A 21,985-nucleotide genomic window follows, 5' to 3' on the forward strand; every position below is an offset into this window, starting at 1 on the left:
AAAATCAATTGCATGCTAGGATAAATTGCTTATCAATGAGTCTATAAATAGTTCCTTGCACATAGTGGATAATTAGTAATTATTCAAAAATATATGTCACATAGTTGCTGCTGATCTGCAAAATTGTAGCACTTAATGCCAAGATTGTTATACGAGGCATACTTAGAATTATGACTGAATAAATAGTACTTACAGTTCACATACAGTAAAAGGACATATAATTAAAATCAGTTGCTGAAAAGTGGATTTGCATGTTTTATACAATTACTTTTGTTTAGGTAGTCACTAAAATTGACCTCTTTTGCACTGGCTACAGAGAGAGGAATGTAAACCTCCAGAATCATCTTGACCATTAAATTGAGCTGTCCACGGCGAAAGTATAGCACATATAAACCACACATGAATAAATGACATGGGACATAAATGAGATTATTCTTAGACTCCTAACTAGGCTCAACAAGAGAGGGGAAAAATACTCTTGTTAATATCATGGTGCAGTTACCTGCATCCAATCTTGATTTATTTTTTTAGAAGGACTATTTTGAATGTCGTGAAGACATGTCTAATTTACTAAAAAAAAAAAAAAAATAGACTTCATATCCAAACTATAGCCTAAATGATAAAACATTTACCTTGGCCTTGATTATCCAACTATTTTCCTAGGGTTCCAATTTACCTGGCTGAAAGAGACCTAAGTTATTTTAATTATATTGATTTACTCTAAAGTCCTTACTAAATTTAAAGCTATAAATGTTTGGTGGTAGCATATCTTTGAAAATACATTTACTGATTTTTGGAAGACCTATTAGATGGCTATTTGTTTGCCTTATATTTTAATGGCCTGGTGTTTAATTATGCCATATTATTGTAGACTAGTGGCATGCTCCAAACCTAACTGCATCCAAACAGGCAAACTCTGTAACAATCCCAGAAACCCTCCTCAATTGCTGAAGAAATGTTTTGAAATATAATTTGAAAATGGAAGTCCTTGTGCTGAACCTTTATCCTAATTGTAGCAGCACTATTTCCTTTTCTTTTGAAAATATTTTCTTTGTTACAAGGCTTTAAGACTTGAAAATTAGAAGCAATGAAAATGATTAAAACTTTTTGAGCAGCCAGAATTGTACGGAGGAAGTATGTTTTAAAATATTAAGTTCAGCATTTATTTAGTGGAGAAAAAAAAGAGAAACTATAGTTACAGGTTTTTAGAAAGAGCTCTTATGCAGCAACTGTGCAGCAGCTGTGAGCCTCAAACAGGTAGCTTGATAAGGTAGCCCTTGTCTCCTGGATGAAAACTCTGAAGCCTTGAGCAGATGTTTAGGGCTGAGGACAAAGTAGACAAATCCACTTCCTCAGCACACATTTTTTTGGTTGTGGGCCTAGACTGTAACGGGGCTTAAATCAGTTCTGCCGGTTACTAGGTAACTTTGGCCAAATCACACAACCTATGAAAGTCTTCATTTCCTGATCTGTAAAATGGTGATAATAACAAAATTTAACTAATATGGTAAGACATAGTACATGTGAATATTAACTGATATTCTTCGTGTTGCTTTTATAACACTTTATAAGAACTTTTTGTTTCCTTTAATTCTAGTCTTAGGACATCATTAACAGTACTATATACAACAAAATCCTTTAAAAGTTTGAGCATATGTGAAAGAAAATTAGATTTGTCATTAAACAAAACTCAATAAAATTTATCTGACACACATGTAAATGCTATTCAAAATTGTAACTTTATTGCATTATATTAGCTTATATATGGTAAGCAACTAATAAATTATTGTAATAATAAGCTTTTTTCATAGTTAAGCTATGACTCAATTGAGAGGAAGCATCTAGAGGAGGAGCCAAGGAACCATTCTGAAGGTTGAGGCCCTTGGGGATCAGGTGAAGTGTTGAGGATAGGAAGAGTGGGCAGGAAGAAGGCAAGAGAAGGGCACTAGACCCTTGAGGAACTGGAGGCTTGATGAAAGGGTAGAAGTGGAAATAAGAGATGTAAGAAAGTCTTACCCAAGATCAGCTTCTATCCCCTTCTATCTTGCAGAACACAACAGTGATCTAACTCTTGTGTGGAGTTGGGCAGCCAGGATGTGGTTTAGAGTCCAACTCTCCTTTGTGTGGAGAGCCTGATTGAGCAAGTGGAAGGGAGTGAGAAAGTATGGACCATGAAGTTTCAATGAAAAATTCAGTGACATAATTCTTGTTCATAATAAATGCTCAATACATAGTATTTTATTCTTGTTCTTTTTTCACATGTCTACAAGACTTTTCTGGCTCTCCAGCAGGGACCACAGGTTTTACTGTTCACCGAGAAAGAGACCCTTTCTTCAATGAAATGCAAAGAGAATAGAAATAAAGGTGCAACCAAGGCATAAGGTTTTACACATTTGAAAGAACATATGAGACAGGAAAATAGCTGATATTTTTATCTTTGGAAGTTTTTAGTCACAGACTTTCCCTCAGACTTAGAATTTTTGCCAAACCTTTCAGTTTATGTAGAGATAATTGGACTGGACAATATTTAATACAATTTTTTATCTCAGGATTATTGTACAAATATTCAGATGCTTTAGAGTAGCTTCCTTTTCTACTCAGTTCTTTTCTTTTTTCAGCTTTTCTTTCCTATTTCCTAATCCTAACCAAATTGTGAGGAATTAGAGTGCTAAAATGTCCCATATTACTTATCTGTTGCTGCATTAAAAAGATCACCCCAAAACTTAGCAACTTAAAACAATAAACATTTATTATCTCACACAGTTCTGAGGGTCAAGAATCCAGGAGCAGCTTAGCTGGGTGGTTTTGACTCAAGGTACATCATGAATGTGCAGTGAAATTATTGGCTGGGGCTGCAATTATTTGAAAGGGCTGGAGAATCTACTTCTAAGCTCACTCATACAGCTGTTAGCAGGAGGCCTCAGTTTTCCACATGTGCCTCTCCCCTCTATATAGGGCTATTTATACAACATGGGAGCTGGATTCTCCAGAGTGAGTAATGAGAGAGAGAGAGAAATAACCAAGAAGGAAGTCATGATGTATATTATGACCTAACTTTGAAAATCAGGTACCTTCACTTCTGCAGTATTCTGCTCTAGGAAGCAGATACAATGAAATACCAGGAGGTGGGAATTATTTGAGCCATCTTGGGTGCTGACTCCCATATATTTCTTTAACTTCTCAACTAGCAAAACCAATGTGTGGATAGTGTGAGAGGGCAGAGGTTTAAGAGGCCTATCCTATTTAGGCCCATCCTATTTAGAAGGCACTGAAGTAACTACCAATAATCAAAGATTTTATGACAATTTCTGAATTTTATTTCTAGACATGGATTTAAGTATTTTAAATTTAAGTATTTAAAATTATGAATTTTCTCAAATTTGTTCCAATCATTTAACCTACAAGTAAAAATTAAGAGTTTCTATGCATCAGAAGCTGTCAGGGCAATTATGATATGTGTTACAATCAAGTTATGTACAAAAAGCCAAGGATACACAGAGACAGACGAACTAAATTTACCTGGAGAGTTGGAGAAGGATTCACAGAAGAGGTGTTTCTGAGTTTTGTTTTAAAAGGTTAATAAGATTTTGTAAGACTGACAGAGAGGTAAACAAGAAGATAAACATTAGAAAAACAAATGCAGAGTTTCAGCAAGTTTCAGAAGATAACATACAGAATGATACTATATTTATAAAGCTATAATTTATTTAAACATACATATTTGATTAAATATAAGTAAGGGACTGAGAAATTCAAACTCAGGTTAGGGATTGCCTCTGGAGGGACTGGGACAGCCAAAAGTAAGGGAGAAACCAGAGATAGATTCAATGGTGCTAGTGTTTGAATACGTTTATAGGATTGTAGATGTCAGAATTATGTATAACAATTTTTATGTATGAAATATTTAATAGTCATTTTTGATATTCAGTGTATGTTGTCAGCAGAGGGAACAACATATGAAAATGCATGGAGGGGTGAACGAGCTTAGAATAAAATATAAAGACATAATTATGGCAAGGATATTATAAATAATGCATTATATTTCATAATATACAGTTCAGTGTCCTGAAATTATATTGGAGTATACAAAGGAAAGAAGATTAGAGATTCAATTGAAAGCGACAAACTCAAAACTCAGAATCTTGCAAAAGAAGCAAGTACTATTTCTGTATTAAGAACCAGGAAGCTGATTTCTCCTTTATTGCCTGCATGATGATAAGATCAAGGCATATTACAATTGAAAATCTTGAATCATGTGAATTAATGATAAGTTACAGGAGCAGTTATTATTTTCACCATTAGGAAAGAGGTCTGGTGGATTTTAATTGTCTAAAACTCATCATGTGCCAACAACTTTTGTTCCAAGTGGAATTCAAATCACAGGGTGGTACTTCATTTAACAACTTACCCTTTTATACTATTGTGAAGCTGCAAGTATGGTTTAATTATATTATTGCCAATCATCTGAAGAATGGTAATTACTTGGAGCTTTTGGCCAGTATTTCTGATTAAAAGTGCTATGGCAAACTCAATAGGTCATAGGTTCATGTCCTGAGCCTATTAATTTTCTTCTAAAGCCTTACTTTATTCCTTACACAAGGAATCACTCCACCCTTGGAAAAGATGCTTAGAAAAACTTGACTGATCTGAAGTGAATATGAAATGTAATGACTTTTGCTGTTATCATTTTGATTTACTTTTTTTTTTTTTCATTTCTCCTACTAGCCAAAAAAATAAATAAAAAAGTGACTAAAGCACTATTTTCCTGTGAGAGATTTGAAGTGCTTGTTAATTCAACAAGGTCCAAAATGTTGATGGATAATTAACAGCGATACTTATCTGACCAAGAGTGAGAGAATGAGTTCCTACATGTTTATCTACAAACAAAGTTCAGGATACTTTTTTCCTAGGGAAGGGGACGTGATACACAGGAGGAAGTTATGAAGATAGGATTCTTTTCCTTTTGAAGAATAAAGACAAGGCATAATCCCTGTAAGGCCACATTGGGACTTTCTGACAAAGAAGTTGTATCTGTTTTGATAAAAGAAGGCCAGGAGAGTCTAGAGGTATTTTCTAAACCAGCACTATGGTCTTGCTGAGCTTAGTTGTCACCATAGCTTCCTGGGAACCTTGAATGCCAACCCTTGAGCCTTCTGCTCTTGGTTCCACTGCCTTGTTTTTTGTTGGTCCTTTGGTTGCTTGATGGATCGTTGTTTTGTCATTAGGTCTGTTTTTGATAAAAAATTTACCTCACTTTTAGCCCACTGATAGCATATTCCAGCCAAACTTAACATGTATTTTCTAGGTGTGGGTATGCCCAGAAGCTGAGCATACATGTGTCCTACCACTTTGCACCTTATTTGCAGTTGCAGTGTCTCATCTATATCAAATTTGTATCTTAACAAAGATGTCTCTGATATGAAATCACAAAGGTGTTCATTCCAGAGTTGGTGTTAGATGTCTGACATATAAAAATGCCTGTGACTCATCTTCTCCCTACCTTCCTCTCACCTGTGAGTATCTTATGAGACACAACCTGAAGTCTTTTCCCTATTTTACATACTCACACTCTCACAGTTCCTAAATCTATTATTAAATGACTCCCTCCTTCCTTCTGTTTTTTATCTCTGCCTGTGACTAGCACATGCTCACTAGATGATCCCCGATAGCATGTTTCATTGTTGTTGTTGTTGTTTTTAACTCAAAGTGGCATCTTAAAAAAAAATCTTGTTCTCCAGTATCTCTGAACTCCTGTGCCTTTTTATTCTCCACTGTCTGATGTTGTGAAATTCCACTCTCTGTCCTTACTTCCTCCAATCATTATAATTCCTCCTCTAAAAACAAACTTGTTCTGCATTTCCCAACAATGCAGAATGTGGAAGTATCTTGTAGGCAGTAGAAAAATAACAAAAATTTAAGCAAAGACAGTTACCGGAAGTTGTCCTTTCTCCCACTATACATTTTTCCCTATATGCACCGTATAATTTCACTCCCTGTTTTGTCCTTAAGTCATGTTCTTTAATTCCTTTAAATAATAATAATCTCTTATATTTGATATCTTGGGATCATGAGATTTAATTTTAGGCCCTTTCTTCTGTTTGTATCTGTCACCACAGAAGAATAACAGCCCCAACTCATTGATGCTCGTGTGGTTCGACTAAATTTTTGGAATTAACAAATATCCATGGAGGACTGGCTCTTTTCCTCAGGAGCTGACTTACGATGATCCAGGAGTAGACAACATGTAGAGGCCATTAGCAGGGGTTTGACTGAACAAAGTCAGACCAAGTATCTCTGAGAGTTTGCACTAAATAGATTCACTGTGCACGTTTACTACTAGTGGAAGAGATTTTTTTTTTTATTTTCAGTGAGAAACAGACCCTCTAAGATAAATGTTTTGTTCAGATTATGTATGAATTGATTAGAATTTGTATTTACAGAGCTAAGACTAGATTCCTAGTTTTTATGACTGCTAGCCTATGACTTTTATTTTACATTATTATAGGCTACTAAGAAAGAGAAGCCTTAGTCTAGGAGTTATAATAACCTAAGTTCTTGTCACAGCTCTGTAAATACAAAGATTTGCTATTCTTGACAAGATTTGTCACTTCTATGCCATAACTTACTCATCTGTGTAAAAGTAGGGATTGTAACTACCCTATATTTTTTGCTGAATTGTTAGAATTATGTTCACTATAAAGGTTACATAAGTGAGATATAGTATATTACATGCTTTCTAATTGGAAGAATATTTCAACAGCAGTAGTAGCAATTTCTGATGCTAATGTTCTTTCTTCAACTTTTATTCCTTATTCTTCTCTTTCAGTTTCTAAATTTCTGTGACTTCACTATCATCACCTCCCCACCACCAACCCCCCTTTTTAAAATCACATATTGTATTTTGCCCATAGGTAATCCAATGATAAAATCACACTGATAGTTGAAATTAAAAGTTCCTTTTATTTTTCTTGGGTAAAATTTTGATAACACCAATTGTCCTTGTCAATTCTATACTTGGATATTAGTTATAATAGTGTCTTTTCTTCTCATTTGCACAGGAAATGACTTATTTCTTGTAGCGGTTCATGAACTGGGACATGCTCTGGGACTGGAGCATTCCAATGACCCTACTGCCATCATGGCTCCGTTTTACCAGTACATGGAAACTGACAACTTCAAACTACCTAATGATGATTTGCAGGGCATCCAGAAAATATATGGTAGGTTACCACTGATTCTATTTGGTTAACCCTATAGTGAAGTGCAGAATTTCTGCTGTGTTTTCTTTGTTGAGATAGATGCTCTAAGTATATTAGAGAGATAAATACTGAAAAAAAAATCTATTGACAAAAGTCTTCTATCAATCAAGTTTGGTTGGCAATAATCCCAGATATCTTAATATGCAGATAATGGGAAATTCTAGGCACTGATAAACTTTTCTTACTGAGTTTAATTGAAACCTGAAATTATAGTAAAGGTCAGAGAAGCTTTAGTATTTAAAATTTGGGTAAAAATGTAATAAATGAATATAACCAATAAAAATGAGTCATAGAAGACTTTCATATAAGATACTGAGACTTTGGTAAAAGCTGACAGATTGATTCTCAGTTTATGACATTTGATGGTAGATAGATGCTAGACAAATCACTTTGGAAAATGCTGAAAATACTCTTGTGTGATGGATGTAACAAAATGAACTCAAAAACATGTAATTATTGACTAAGAGGTAAAAGGTAACAAATGGCTAAGTTACTAACACATAATTCACAGTAAATTTCTAGTAGAGTAAAATAATTTTAATTTATGGGATTCAGTCAATGAATGCAAGGTTAGACAAAAGGAAGAAAGACTATTACACATATTTACTATAATCCTAACTCCCTCAATAGGACCACTGACTTTTATAAAGACATTTATTTCACACAAAATTGTTAAGAACTTGACATTTATTATTTACATATAGAGAATATGCTTTACTAAATTAATGAAGTGAAACTTTCATTTTACAATACAAAAACAAATGTGTGCTGTCTATAATATTCAGTATTCAGAAGATGTCATTTGCATTTTAAAATATCATAGTTTAAGTTCACTAATCTTTTTTGCATTCATGAGTTTCTCAATTTCAATGTCTCAGTGTTGACCATTCTCTCAAGGTTAAAATACGTTTTGGAGAAAAGGTCAACTTTTGTGCTGCTCTTTATTTGGGGGATACTGAGAAAAGAGAAATGTCCAGGACTCAAAACTAAATAGCTCATATGTTGAATGAGCTAGCCTATGCCTTTGTGTGTGTCATCAGAAATTCTGCCAAAGTAGTTAACTGAAAGGAGGCTCTTTCTCATGACCTCATGAATTAGTAGTCTAGACTGAAGGTCTGCAAAAGAGTATTCTTTCCGTATCTAAATAATAAGTGTGAACAGCTCTGTATTTCTTTTTAAAAACATAAATCCCTTGAGGAATGATGTTTTACATCTGTACCAAATTACATCTAAAAAATTTGGCTTGATTTAGAAACCTCTTTTTAGAAATACTTCTTTACATTAATACTTTACTAGTGGTGTTTTAATCAATAGGTGTTTTAGATTCAGTATTCAAATGAAACACTGTTCTAGCAATTTGTCAAGACATTTCATTAGAAGAAAATAATGAAAGTCAGGAAAAGTTGATAAAATACAGTTAGATACATAGGGATAGAATAAACTTTGGTTTGTTAATGAACTATTAACAATATTAGAGATATTTGCATAGAATCATCTATCAAGATCTAGGATTAACTTTGGTGGAGCTTACATGCATGGTTCCAGTATTCATTTTAATTTATTTATGATTAATACACCACCTACTTCCAAAAAAAAGATTTGAAAGCAGACTTTCCAATAAGGGCTGTGGTGAAGCTATTTTAAAAATCATTAAAAATTAACAAAGGCCTAGTTACTTGGATCCAGAATTCAGCACAATAAAGACAGTTTCTGATAGACTTGGCAATGGTTTGTTGGGTAAGAAGGTTTGTTTTTTCAGGAAGTATACAATCTTAAAGACCTCTTAGCTTGCTTAGTCTGAACCCTCCACTGATGAGTGATTGTCCTCTGTAGCATATTTTCCAGCACTATTCCAGTTTTAAGTGAGCCAAGTGCTGTCCTCATATTTTCAAAAGGTCCACCTGACAAGATTCCTCCACCAACAAGACCTCTACCGACAGTGCCCCCACACCGCTCTAATCCTCCAGCTGACCCAAGAAAGAATGACCGGCCCAAACCTCCCCGGCCTCCCACTGGCAGACCTTCCTATCCTGGAGCCAAACCCAGCATCTGTGATGGGAACTTTAACACTCTAGCTATTCTTCGCCGTGAGATGTTTGTTTTCAAGGTAGGAAGCTGTGATTTTTTTTTTTTTTTAACGGTAGATCAAGTGTCTACAGTGTCGCTTTAAAAAACAAGTTCTCATTCATTCTAACACCACCTTCCCAGACCTCTCACAGTTAGAAGTTTCAAAAAAAGTATCTTAAAATAAAATGCACAAATGGGCTTAAATGTCTAGCAGAAGATTGTTGTAACATTCTATTTGAGGAATGCATTTATGTCAGCAAAAGCTAAAATGCCTAGAAATGTGAGGCTAAAAAGTGCTGCATGTTATGAACAGATAAAAAAGCATAATTTAAATCATGAATAGGAACTAATAGGGATGATTTGCTTGGGGGCTTAGCCACTTTCAGGCGTACTGCAGCTACTCTATCTTTGGTTTGCACATCTTTATGAGATCCTTATAATTTCACTAGACAGTTAAAGCATTGTTTTTTAAGAGGAGTATTGATCATTTTGTTCAGGGTCTACTGGTAGCCATTTACGTTAAATCTCCTCTATGAGACCATCACTTTGATTTTACATATACATGTTGTTGTTTTCTTTAGGCACGCATTTATAGCTATCTAATTTACATTGTTTTTTAAAAGGTTACAAGCTAAAACTAATTTTACAATTTGCTAAATGTGCTTTTCAGTGACGTTGACTTCTCCAACAATAACACTAAAAAACAGTGTATCAAAATAAATTATATAATACTAAAAAGTGAATGTAATGTAATACTGAAAAATATTTTCCCCTCAATGTTTGTAAACCAATCTTAAAGATGAATGAAAAATGTAAGATTTATGTTGGTATTAGGGCACTAAAATAGCTACATTTTACCAATATCATCCATTTAAAAATAAAATAATGTGCTCTCTTTTTCAGTAGACATGAATCAATAAATATTGAAATATTGCCCTACTTATCCTATCTACTAGAGGCCATACTTTGAAAATATAGATATTATATAATTTTTAATAGGCCAAGTACTTTATTTACTTTATTGGAAATTAAGATTTGGATTTAATATAATATGCACAAGAGCATCATACTTTCCAGGAAAAAAATCAATGCTTTTCTTCAAACACATAAATAGATTTTTGAATTTTATAAATGCCCTGCAATAATTAGTTAGATATCTCCCCTTTAATTTAAGTAGATTAATAAATTTAGATTCAAGGAGTAAAGAAAAAAAGCTTACTATATATATGTGTATATCTATATATACATATATATAGATATACACATATACTCATTACTCATTGTGGCTAAGCCCACGGCAACTAGTTGAAATGAACACAAAATGCATTAATTTGTTTATTCTACAAGACACCAAATGACAACTGAAAGATTTTTTTTTCACTGTTTTGGCTGAATTTCCACATCCAAGCTTTATACCTTGATATCATGGTGATATCACCAAAGTGGTGCCAACTTTATCTGAGAATAAGACATGAAATTGACTCTGGGTACATTCATTTCATTCTTCTTGTCTGACTAATTAGATTGCCAATCTCAGAAGAGACCAGTATCTTCATGTCTAATGATCATTTTTACAAACTTTTTGCTCTGCACATTGTGGGAGATTAGTGAGTGCTCTTGATTGATAAAATGAGATCCTGTGATGGCTGGTTCTTGGAATCAGGGATGAGTAACCAGCACACAGACCAATTCTCAAATAAAATGCAATGGCCATTATTTTCAAGGTCAAAGCAAGTGTATAAAGAAACATGACCTTTTTTTTTGATTCCATATATATGTGTTAGCATACGGTATTTGTTTTTCTCTTTCTGACTTACTTCACTCTGTATGACAGACTTTAGGCCCATCCACCTCACTACAAATAACTCAATTTCGTTTGTTTTTATGGCTGAGTAATATTCCATTGTATATATGTGCCACATCTTCTTTATCCATTCATCTGTTGATGGACACTTAGGTTGCTTCCATGTCCTGGCTATTGTAAATAGAGCTGCAATGAACATTTTGGTACATGACTCTTTTTGAATTATGGTTTTCTTAGGGCATATGCCCAGTAGTGGGATTGCTGGGTCGTATGGTAGTTCTATTTTTAGTTTTTTAAGGAACCTCCATACTGTTCTCCATAGTGGCTGTATCAATTTACATTCCCACCAACAGTGAAAGAGTGTTCCCTTTTCTCCACACCCTTTCCAGCATATATTGTTTCTAGATTTTTTTGATGATGGCCATTCTGACCGGTGTCAGATGATATCTCATTGTAGTTTTGATTTGCATTTCTCTAGTGATTAATGATGTTGAGCATTCTTTCACGTGTTTGTTGGCAATCTGTATATCTTCTTTGGAGAAATGTCTATTTAGGTCTTCTACCCATTTTTGGATAGGGTTGTTTGTTTTTTTGTTATTGAGCTGCATGAGCTGCTTGTAAATTTTGGAGATTAATCCTTTGTCAGTTGCTTCATTTGCAAATATCTTCTCCCATTCTGAGGGTTGTCTTTTAGTCTTGTTTATGGTTTCCTTTGCTGTGCAAAAGCTTTTAAGTTTCATTAGGTCCCTTTGTTTATTTTTGTTTTGATTTCCATTTCTCTAGGAGGTGGGTCAAAAAGGATCTTGCTGTGATTTATGTCATGGAGTGTTCTGCCTATGTTTTCCTCTAAGAGTTTGATAGTGTCTGGCCTTAAATTTAGGTCTTGAGGATATGGGGAGGGGGAAGGGTAAACTGTGGCAAAGTGAGAGAGTGTCATGGAAATATATACACTACCAAACGTAAAACAGATAGCTAGTGGGAAGCAGCCGCATAGCACAGGGAGATCAGCTTGGTGGTTTTTGATCACCTAGAGGGGTGGGATAGGGAGTGTGGGAGGGAGGGAGATGCAAGAGGGAAGAGATATGGGAACATATGTATATGTATAACTGATTCACTTTGTTATAAAGCAGAAACTAACACACTATTGTAAAGCAATTATACTCCAATAAAGATGGTAAAAAAAAAAAAAAAAGAAAAAGAAACATGAGTAAGGCCTGCTTCTCTAAACTCTCATGGTACCTTGGATTCCTTAATCAAAACTCTCTGCAGGACAGAGTTCCTAAACTCTGTCTGCATTTAATTTCTTTGTTTCACTAGCCCCGCCTCTCTTTCTGAGAATAAGTTCTGTAGAAGATATCTTCTTTATAATTTTTGTACTCATCTCCTCTTTCATATAATGAGTATGTATGCCCAGGGTAGTTTACCCGGTCCCCAGGATGTGTGAATAGAAAGCAACGCCCAGTCTTAATGGAGCTCATACTCCAGGAGTGAAGACAAACATAAACCTAAGTACTTTTTTTTTTTAAACATCTTTATTGGAGTATAATTGCTGTATGGAAGAGCATTCGAGGAAGTACAATAAAGGGTCTTCCCAATTAATATAGAAAACCAAGCTCACAGCTCTGAGTAAAGAAAGCATTCCATCATTTATCCAAAAAAAAAAAAAGAAAAGGAAAGGAAAGAAAAAAAACAGAAATCATTTGGTTCCTTTTACTTTGTCAAATTTTTGTCTGTTCGTCACAAAATGATTTGTTCTTAAATATGACCATCTTCGCTTACAACCACCTACTGAATTCTACTGAAGACTCATAGTTATTATTATTTCCATAGAAACAAATTTATTAACACTAGTTAACTTTCCTTGAAAGTACATTTAACCAAGTCTAGTAAGTACAAAGTATGATCCAATTTCATTTGCAATATAGCTTTATTTCATAAAAGAAGAGATGTTATATGAGAGAGTGAGAAGAAAGATACTTGTTCAAAGAGATAAATTATATTTCCATAATGTTGATTTGTGACTAAACTCCTTTCAATTGATCAGAATTGAACTTTGTGACTCTTCTATTCAGTAGCTTATAATCTCTTGGTATTTAATGTCAATTTGTTTCTTATTCTATGCTAAACATCTCCCATGGAGCAATATTGGCTCCTTTCATTCATTTTTGTTTTATTTTAAAATTTTCTTCCTTTGTTGAATATTCCTGTTTCAATTTTATTGTCCTTGAAATCTGGAACTGTGCCTTTCTCACATCACTTGTATAACTATATCACATTACTCACACAGAATATTTGTTCAGTTTTTCAAGGGTATATTTTGTCTTTTCTGTATGTATGCCATTGAACTTTTGCAATTAAAAGCTGAAAATATGATTTTTCCTTTAAAATGCTTAAATTTTGTCAGGGAAAGGACAACATGTAATTATCAATCAGAAATGGTTCTTTTAAATTGAAGCCCACAAAACAGAGAACAATAATGGCCCTTTACACTTAAGAGAATATCGGCTTAAGCCTGGGAATAATAAGATAATAGAAATAACCGTGGAGTCCAGGTGGTAACTTACCAATAAGCAGTGTGATCCAGAGTAAGAAGAAAACCCAAATGTCAAAATCACTGAATATCTTTTGTCAGCTTTCAAAGATCCAACATACAGACCTATAGGCTCAGAGAAGTGAGGTGAGGAAGCACTTGAGAGTTTCATATTAAGGTTCCTACTTGACCTCTCCATTCAGATGCCAAATTCAACATACTTAAACTTGAGCTACTGATCTTCCTTCATGAACCTACTCCTCTGTTTCTTTTTTTCCATTCAAAATAAGGACAACTCCATCTTCCCATTTATTTAGTAAATAAAACTTAAGGATAAAGCCAAATCCTTTTGGCTATTCCTTCAAAAACATATTAAGAATCCACCTACTTTTCTCCCGTTCCAATGCTACAGTCCTAGTCAAAGGTACCATCACATCTTACCTTCATATTGGAATATCCTCCACATTCATTCCCTTGTTTCCTCTCTTGCCCCATCCTTCCAGCCTATTGTCAGTTCTGCATGCAGAATGATTCTGTAAAATCATGCATCAGATCATATAACCACACTGTCTAAAACCCTTCAATATCTGCCAAGATTCCTATCAAACAATCCCACTTCTTGGTATATATCCAAAGGGCGTGGGGAACACTATCTCAAAGAGGCATCTGCACTCCCATGTTCATTACAGCATTATTCACAGTAGCCAAGGTATGTAAACAAGCTAAGTGTCAACAAGATGAGTAGATAAAGAAAGTGTGATGTATACATATACATATATATACAATGGTATATTATTCACCTTAAAAGAAGAAGGAACTCCTGCCATTTGTGAGGCTATGGATGAATCTAGAGAACATTATGCTTAGGGAAATAAGCCAGACACAAAAAGTCAAATATTGCATTATCTCGCTTATATGTAGAATGTAAAAACATTAGACTCATAGTAACAGAGAGTAGAATGGTAATTACCAGGGGCTGAGGGGTGGAGAAATGGGGGATGTTTGTCAAAGGGTAAAACTTTCATTTATAAGATGTATTTCAGTTATAAGATGGAGTAGCATGGTGACTATAGTTAATAATGCATCATTTACTTGAAATTAGCTAAGAGAGTAGATCTCAAGTGTTCTCACCACACACACACACACACACACACACACACACACACATACACACAGATTGGTAACTATGTGAGGTGATGGATATGCTTATTAGTTTGATTGTAGGTAATCATTTCACAATGTATACTTATATCAAATCATCAAGTTGTGCACTTTAAATATATACAATTTTTATTTGTCAATAGTACCGCAATAAAGTTGGGGGAAAAAAACAAATTTCTTTCAGTTTCCCACAAGGCTCCATGATCAGCCCCTTTCTCTCTCCCCTCTGATATCACCTCCATTTTCTTACTCCAATCACTTTTACTCACTCGGTTCCAGGCACACTTGTCTCCCCTCTGTTCCTTGAACTTGCCAGGCTTTCTTGTCTTTGCAGGTCTTTCCCTATCAAATACCAAATATTCACATTATCTTCTAGATTTTTGCTGCTATTTGTAAAAGTCAGAAGACTATCTCCAACCTCTAGTACTGTCCAAACTGTCTGTTCTTACATAGGCCCACATGGGGCTAGATATATGAAAGGGAACAATATTTGTAGAAATTCAAAAATGTTTCTTGTGAGTTATATAAATTTTGTGCCATTTTTGTGACCCCACAGAATTGATTTGTCTTTTACAGTTGGATGAATTCTCTCCCAGCTCTCAACTTAACGATGTCACTCATTCCCATTGCACAGTGGTGTGTCATTGTTTACATCAGTATAGGATAATACTTAAACTCTTATCTCTAGACGTTAGAGATAAACTTGGAGTCAGATCCTTCTTGTCATAGTCTCCAAGCAAGCACTGTATCTACTCCTTTATTTACTGCTGAATTGCACAGTGCTCTGAACATAGTAGACGATAAATATTTGTTAAATAACTTACATTCCACAATGGCTAATAAATTCCACCATAGGTATGTAGTAAGTTCAGAAAATGGTAGCTATTATGTAGCAAAACAGACTTGGTATTTTGAATTACTCATTATATTCATTAACTCAAATTCCCATGCTATTTGAAATTATCTTAAAACGTAACTTTTAGCTGAATAAAGATCACAAAAAATGGCTCTAATTCTTAAGATATAAGGGAAAGGAATGGAATACTTTTTTATTGTTGTTGTTTATATCATATGACTCCATAAAATGATTAAAAATATTTTGTTAGCAGAGTATTCAAAAAGTGTTTTACAAACAAACAAACAAAAATACTTAGAGAAATTGCACAGAACAGAATAATCTAAAATTACTCTGAGTCAGAGCTTAATTCTGTACTGCCAGGAAGTATTACCTGATAATATTAGTAGTACTTTGTAACTGGGGCTAGACTCACATTAGAACAAAGTGAGAAATTGCCAACACAGTATAGGCAGAGAATTAAATAAAATTTCCTTGTACCACAAAATCATAGTCTTTCAAATATTTTAGGTAAACATTTTAGGCAGCAATTGGAATTATGTGTAATACTGCATTTTAATGTCAATATTATTTTTTTCAAAATATCTGTATTTAATTATGATTTAAAATTTACTCCTTGAAACATTTAAATTTTTTTTTTGACATTTCTGACTGCTTAAGCTGTTGCGGCACATATATAAGAATTCAGTAGAATGGATTCATAGTCACCTGAGTTTCCAATTTCTTCTCTAGACACTTTATTTTGGGGTAACTATGAACATTTTAAGCACATATTTGGATACTTGTTTTAGATTCAATAAAACTATTTTTATTAATAATATAAAACAGAACATTTAAAATATATATATAGTGTATATTTTGGAGACTAAAATATGTTTTATCATGTACATTTTATTTTGTTATTAATTTATAGTATGAATAAGGCAATCCTATATAGTCATGCAAAAATGTTTTTTGAAAGTACATTGTGAGCTAATTGAAAGACCATTTCACTCCATAGCAATATGACTCTTCCTATTCTACAATTAGTAATAATCTAAATATTGTCAGTGTCAAAGATATATATTTTCTTGTTCCATGTTTGTCATAATCTATATCTTTATATTGAGAGTTTTACAAGGAAAGTTCTCATATTCACCATACATGGTTCAAATCACTTTAACCTTAATGTAAGTTTAGTTCAAGATTTATATTGCACATAAAGGTAGGGTTTATTTTTAATTTTAGAAGTTATGAAAACAGCACTTCTCCCAATTTTTTCCTTCATACTTGGCATGTGTGACTATACAACTTTTGATCTCATATTTCTGTAATGCAAAAATGAAACTTTATTCTTTCCATTCCCTTTTTAAACTTTCAGTTAGCAATATTGTGATTATCAGTTTGCTTTGCAGGTTATGTGAAGTAATTTAAACATTGAGTCAGCACTTCAAAATTTCTTAAAACACCTGTTTATTTTATCTTTTGCAAGACAGTCTTAACATGTATAAATACCTAAAACAAAGCAGAGTGCAAAGCTCTCATTATTTGTAAATTATGTAACAATCTACTTGAAAAATTCCATGAAAATCAACAGGAAAAAATTACAACTACTAACAATGTTAAGAAAGATATTCTGAACCATAGTAAAAAATTGAAATATAACCTAATAACCACTTAGAATATAATTGAAAAATAATTTTCTTGACATAAAAAAGTAACTCATAGGATTAAAATTAATTAGCAGTATCTGGCCCATAGGCAGCATTCAATATATATTTATTAAATGATTAATGTTTTTACTTTTAACCCATCTTGTCTGCATTTAACTTTTATGAGGGAGGTTCTTGAATGTTTTATTCATTCTTCTATATGTGCTTCTTATGATACTTTAAAGTTTCAGTGCATTATATTGTGTTTATTTACATAATTATAAGTAAAATTGGAAAAAAAAAGATTTCAGGTTTAAACTAGAGCATTAGTATCTCTTACAATAAATAGGAAATATGCATAGATTCCAAATTAGTAATCCCATGCATGGCAATTCATCCCAAAATAATGAAGTAAGTCTAAAATGAACAATGGTATTTATTACAGCTTTCTTGCCAATAGGAAAAAAAGTTTGAAGCAACCAATATTATTCAGTAATATGGTAGTGGTGTAGCAAATAATAGTACATCAACTTAATGGAATGTAATGCAATGACTTGAAGAGTGAATTAAAGAGAATATATGAAACCATGGGACATGATTATAATGTAAACACAAACAAAATAGTAAAACATAAAATTTTATGTATCATGAATTGCAGTATTTGAAATATGTGTGTTGATAAGGCATAGAAATTATAGAAAAGCGATGTTAGACAAATCTTAAATGATGGAATTGTGAGTGCTTTTTAAAATGTGTACTATTGTGATAATGTTGCATACACATATAATAGTTCAAAATAGAGTTGCACAACAAAAGCTAGAGATCTGTGAAGGCTGTAGTACATTAAATAATGGGGAAGCCATATTATTTTCAAAAATATAGGTAGTCAAAAGTTATTAAAGTATACAGTGGGAGGTGTGGGTAGGATGATAGAATATGAAAACTCTGAGCTCACGTTCTCCCATGAGCATACCAAAATTACAACTATTTACAGAGCAACTATCAATGAGAACAACCTGAAGAAAAGATTTTCAGCAACTAAAGCTTTAAAGAAGAAACCACAACCAGATGGGTATAATGGGTGGAGATGCAATAGAGTCAAGACCTACAGCTCCAGGTAGGCAATGCCCAAATGGGAGAATAATCACAATTTCAAGGGTTCTCCACCAAGGAGCAGTGTCTGATCCCCACATTGGGCTCCACAGCCTGGGGGTCCTTCAATGGAAAGATGAGCCCCCAGAATATCTGACTTTAAAGGTAAATGTGGCTTGTGTATGAGAGAGGAAAATGGCTGTAAGAAACAGAGACTATGCACTTAAAGTATGCCACAAAATCTCACATACTCTGACAACGAGTGTAGAGGCAGTAATTTGAAAAGAGCCTGGGGCAGACACAAGTGCTGATCTTGGAGAGTCCCCCTTAGGGGAAGGTGACAACTGGGATTCCCACTGGAGATATAGATGCAGGCTGCAACCATTTGAGGAGCCCATTCTACCATGAGCACACTGGTGCTGACAAGCACAATTTTGGAATCCTCCCTGTAGCTTATAAGCATTTGGGGCTCACCTACACACCCACCAGTTGGCAGAAGTCCCAGGATCTCCTGAGCTGAGCAACAACAGTGTGAGGACCAAGCCCCAATAGTGGGCCAAGGACTCAGCCCCACCCACTAGCAGGCTGGCTCCAGTCCTGGGCCCCACCACCTGGGCCCCCACTACCAGGACCCAGCACCACCCACCAGTGGACAGCCAGCAGCTCTGAGACTCCTCAGGCCAGGCAGCCAGCTGCACAGGGTACCAGTTGCTGACAGCTTCAGTATGAAGCAGAGCCTGATAGCCAAATGAGTTAGAGGGCAGCTCCACCTACTAATGAGCCATAGTACTTGTCCGCACTACAACAGAAGGGCCCATGAAGCCCATATAGGGGCACCCCTAGAGTATATAGCTCTGGTGACCAGAGAGGAGTGTACTGTTGGGCCCCATAGCATCTCCAACATCGGGCCATTTTTCCAAGATCAGGAAATATTAACAAACTACCTAGTACATAGAAATAAAAACAGAAAATTAGGCAAAATGAGACAACAGAAGAATATGCTCCAAACAAAAGAACAAGATAAAAACAAAGAAGAGCTAGGGAAAATGGAGATAAAGATTCTACCCAATAAGGAGTTTAAGATAATGATCATAAAGGATGCTCAATGAGAAGACTGGATGAACACAGACATACAGAAGCTTAACAGAATTAGAAAATATATACAAGAACCAAACAGCTGAAGAATACAATAACTGAAATAAATACCCTGGAAGGAGTCAAGTAGATTAGATGATATACAGATGAATAGATCAGTGAACTGGAAAACAGAGTAGTGGAAATCACCCTTGCTGAACAGAAAAAAGAAAAAAATAAAAATTTAATTAAGATGTTTTAAGGGACTTTGGGTACAATATCAAGTGTAACTAATATTCACATTATAGGGCTCCCAAAAGGAGAAGAGAGACAAAAAGGAGAGAAAACTTATATGAAGACATAACAGCTGAAAATTTCCCTACCTTGGGAAAGGACAGAGCCATCCAGGTCCAGGAAGAACAGAGATTCCCAAACAAGATCAACTCAAAAGAGGTCCACAATAAACACATTATAATAAAAATGGCAAAAAATGCAGACAAAGAGCAAATCTTAAAAGCAACGAGGAAAAGCAATTAGTTACATACAATAGAACTCCCATAAGACAATCAGCTGACATTTCAGCAGAGACTTTTCAGGCCAGAAAGAGTGGCACAATATATTTAAAGTAATAAGAGGAAAAAGCCTACAACCAAGAATTATCTACGCAGAAATGCTATCACTCAGATTTGAAGAAGAAATTAAGAGTTTTATAGACAAACAGAAAATGAAAGAGTTTAGCACCACTAAAATGATTTTACAAGAAATATTAAGTGGACTTCCCAAGGTGGAAAAGAAAAGATGAGCACTAGAAATATGAAAATTAGAAAAGAAAAATCCCATGACTAAAGGCAAATTTTCAGGAAAGGTAGTAGATCAAACCCACCTGTAAAGCTAGTAGGAAGTTTAAAAGAAAAAGTTAGTAAAATAGTCTATATTCACAATAAGTAGTTAAGGAATACACAAAACAAAAAGTTGTAAAATATAAGGTCAAAAACATTAAACCTGTTGCAGGGAGTAAAAATGAAGGGTTGTTACATTGAATTCAAACTTAAAAAGATCATTAACTTAATCATGTAATGTACACATTGTTATATACACACCTCATAGTAAGCACAAACCACAACTATATAATATATGCAAACACAAAAAAAGAGAAAGGAATCCACACATAACACTAAAGAGAGTCATCAAATCAAAGGGAAAAGAGCTAAAAAACAAGAAAGAGATTAGCATATCAATAAATAATTACTGTACATATAAATGAAGTGAATGTTCCAATCAAAAGAGTGGCTGAATGGATTAAAAAAAAGAAGCAAGACATATATATATATATATATATATATATATATATATATTGCCATAAGGGACTCACTTCAATCCTAACACAGACCATAAGTGAAGGAATGGAAAAAAAAGTGTATCATACAAATGGAAATGAAAAGAAAGCTGGGGTAGCAATATTTATATCAGATAAAATAGACTTTACAACAAAGACTGTAACAAGAGACAAAGAAGAACATTATATAATGATGAACAGATCGATACAAGCAGAAGATATAAGAATTATAAATATAAAGTTACCCAATATAGGAGCACATAAATACATGCAGAAGATACTAGTAAGCATAAATGGAGAAATTTACAGTAACACAATAATAGTAGAGGACTTTACTATCCCACTTATATCAATGGATAGGTCACACAGACAGAAAATCAATAAGGAAACAAGGGCCTTAAGTGACATATTAGATTAGATGTACTTAATAGATGTACTTAATAGATATATGGAGAACATTCCATTCCAAAGCAGCAGAATACATTCTTATCAAGTGCACCAGGAATATTCTCCAGGATCACATGCTAGGCCACAAAATATATCTTAATAAATTCAAGAAGATTGAAATTATATCAAGCATCTTTTCTGACCACAATGCTATGAAACTAGAAATCAGCTATAGAGGAAAAAATGCAAAAAAACACAAACACATGAAGGTTAAACAATATGCCACTAAACAAACAATGGATCACTGAAAAAACCAAGATGGATATCAAATATTATCTGTAGACAAATGAAAATGGTAACACAACCATCCAAAATCTATGGGACTCAGCAAAATCATTTCTAAGAGGGAAGTTTATAGTGATAAAAGCCCATCTCAGGAAACAAGAAAAATCTTACATAAACAACCTAATCAAAGAACTAGAAAAAGATGAACAAACAAAACTCAAAGTTAGTAGAAGGAAAGAAATAATAAACATCAAAGCAGGAATAAATAAAATAGAAACAAATAAAACAACAGAAAAGATCAATGAAACTAAGAACTGGTTCTTTGAAAAGATAAAAAAAAAAAATTAGCAATATTTATATCAGATAAAATAGACTTTACAACAAAGACTGTAACAAGAGACAAAGAAGAACATTATATAATGATGAACAGATCGATACAAGCAGAAGATATAAGAATTATATCTATATCTATAAAAGGAGGAAGATATATCTATCTATAAAGA

The 21,985-nt window shown here is 34.0% G+C and overlaps 1 protein-coding gene across 1 annotated transcript in view; it reads left to right on the forward strand.

Moving 5' to 3' along the window:
• The window catches only part of MMP16 (matrix metallopeptidase 16), a 334,023-nt gene that overhangs the window by 220,528 nt on the left and 91,510 nt on the right, over positions 1-21,985 (forward strand). The window contains exons 5-6 of the mRNA XM_036829818.1: positions 7,059-7,220; positions 9,155-9,366. Coding sequence (XP_036685713.1) covers positions 7,059-7,220; positions 9,155-9,366 — 374 coding nt within the window. The remainder of the gene's footprint in view (positions 1-7,058; positions 7,221-9,154; positions 9,367-21,985) is intronic.

Source organism: Balaenoptera musculus, chromosome 17 (genome assembly GCF_009873245.2).
Source record: "Balaenoptera musculus isolate JJ_BM4_2016_0621 chromosome 17, mBalMus1.pri.v3, whole genome shotgun sequence".
Lineage (NCBI taxonomy): Eukaryota > Metazoa > Chordata > Mammalia > Artiodactyla > Balaenopteridae > Balaenoptera > Balaenoptera musculus.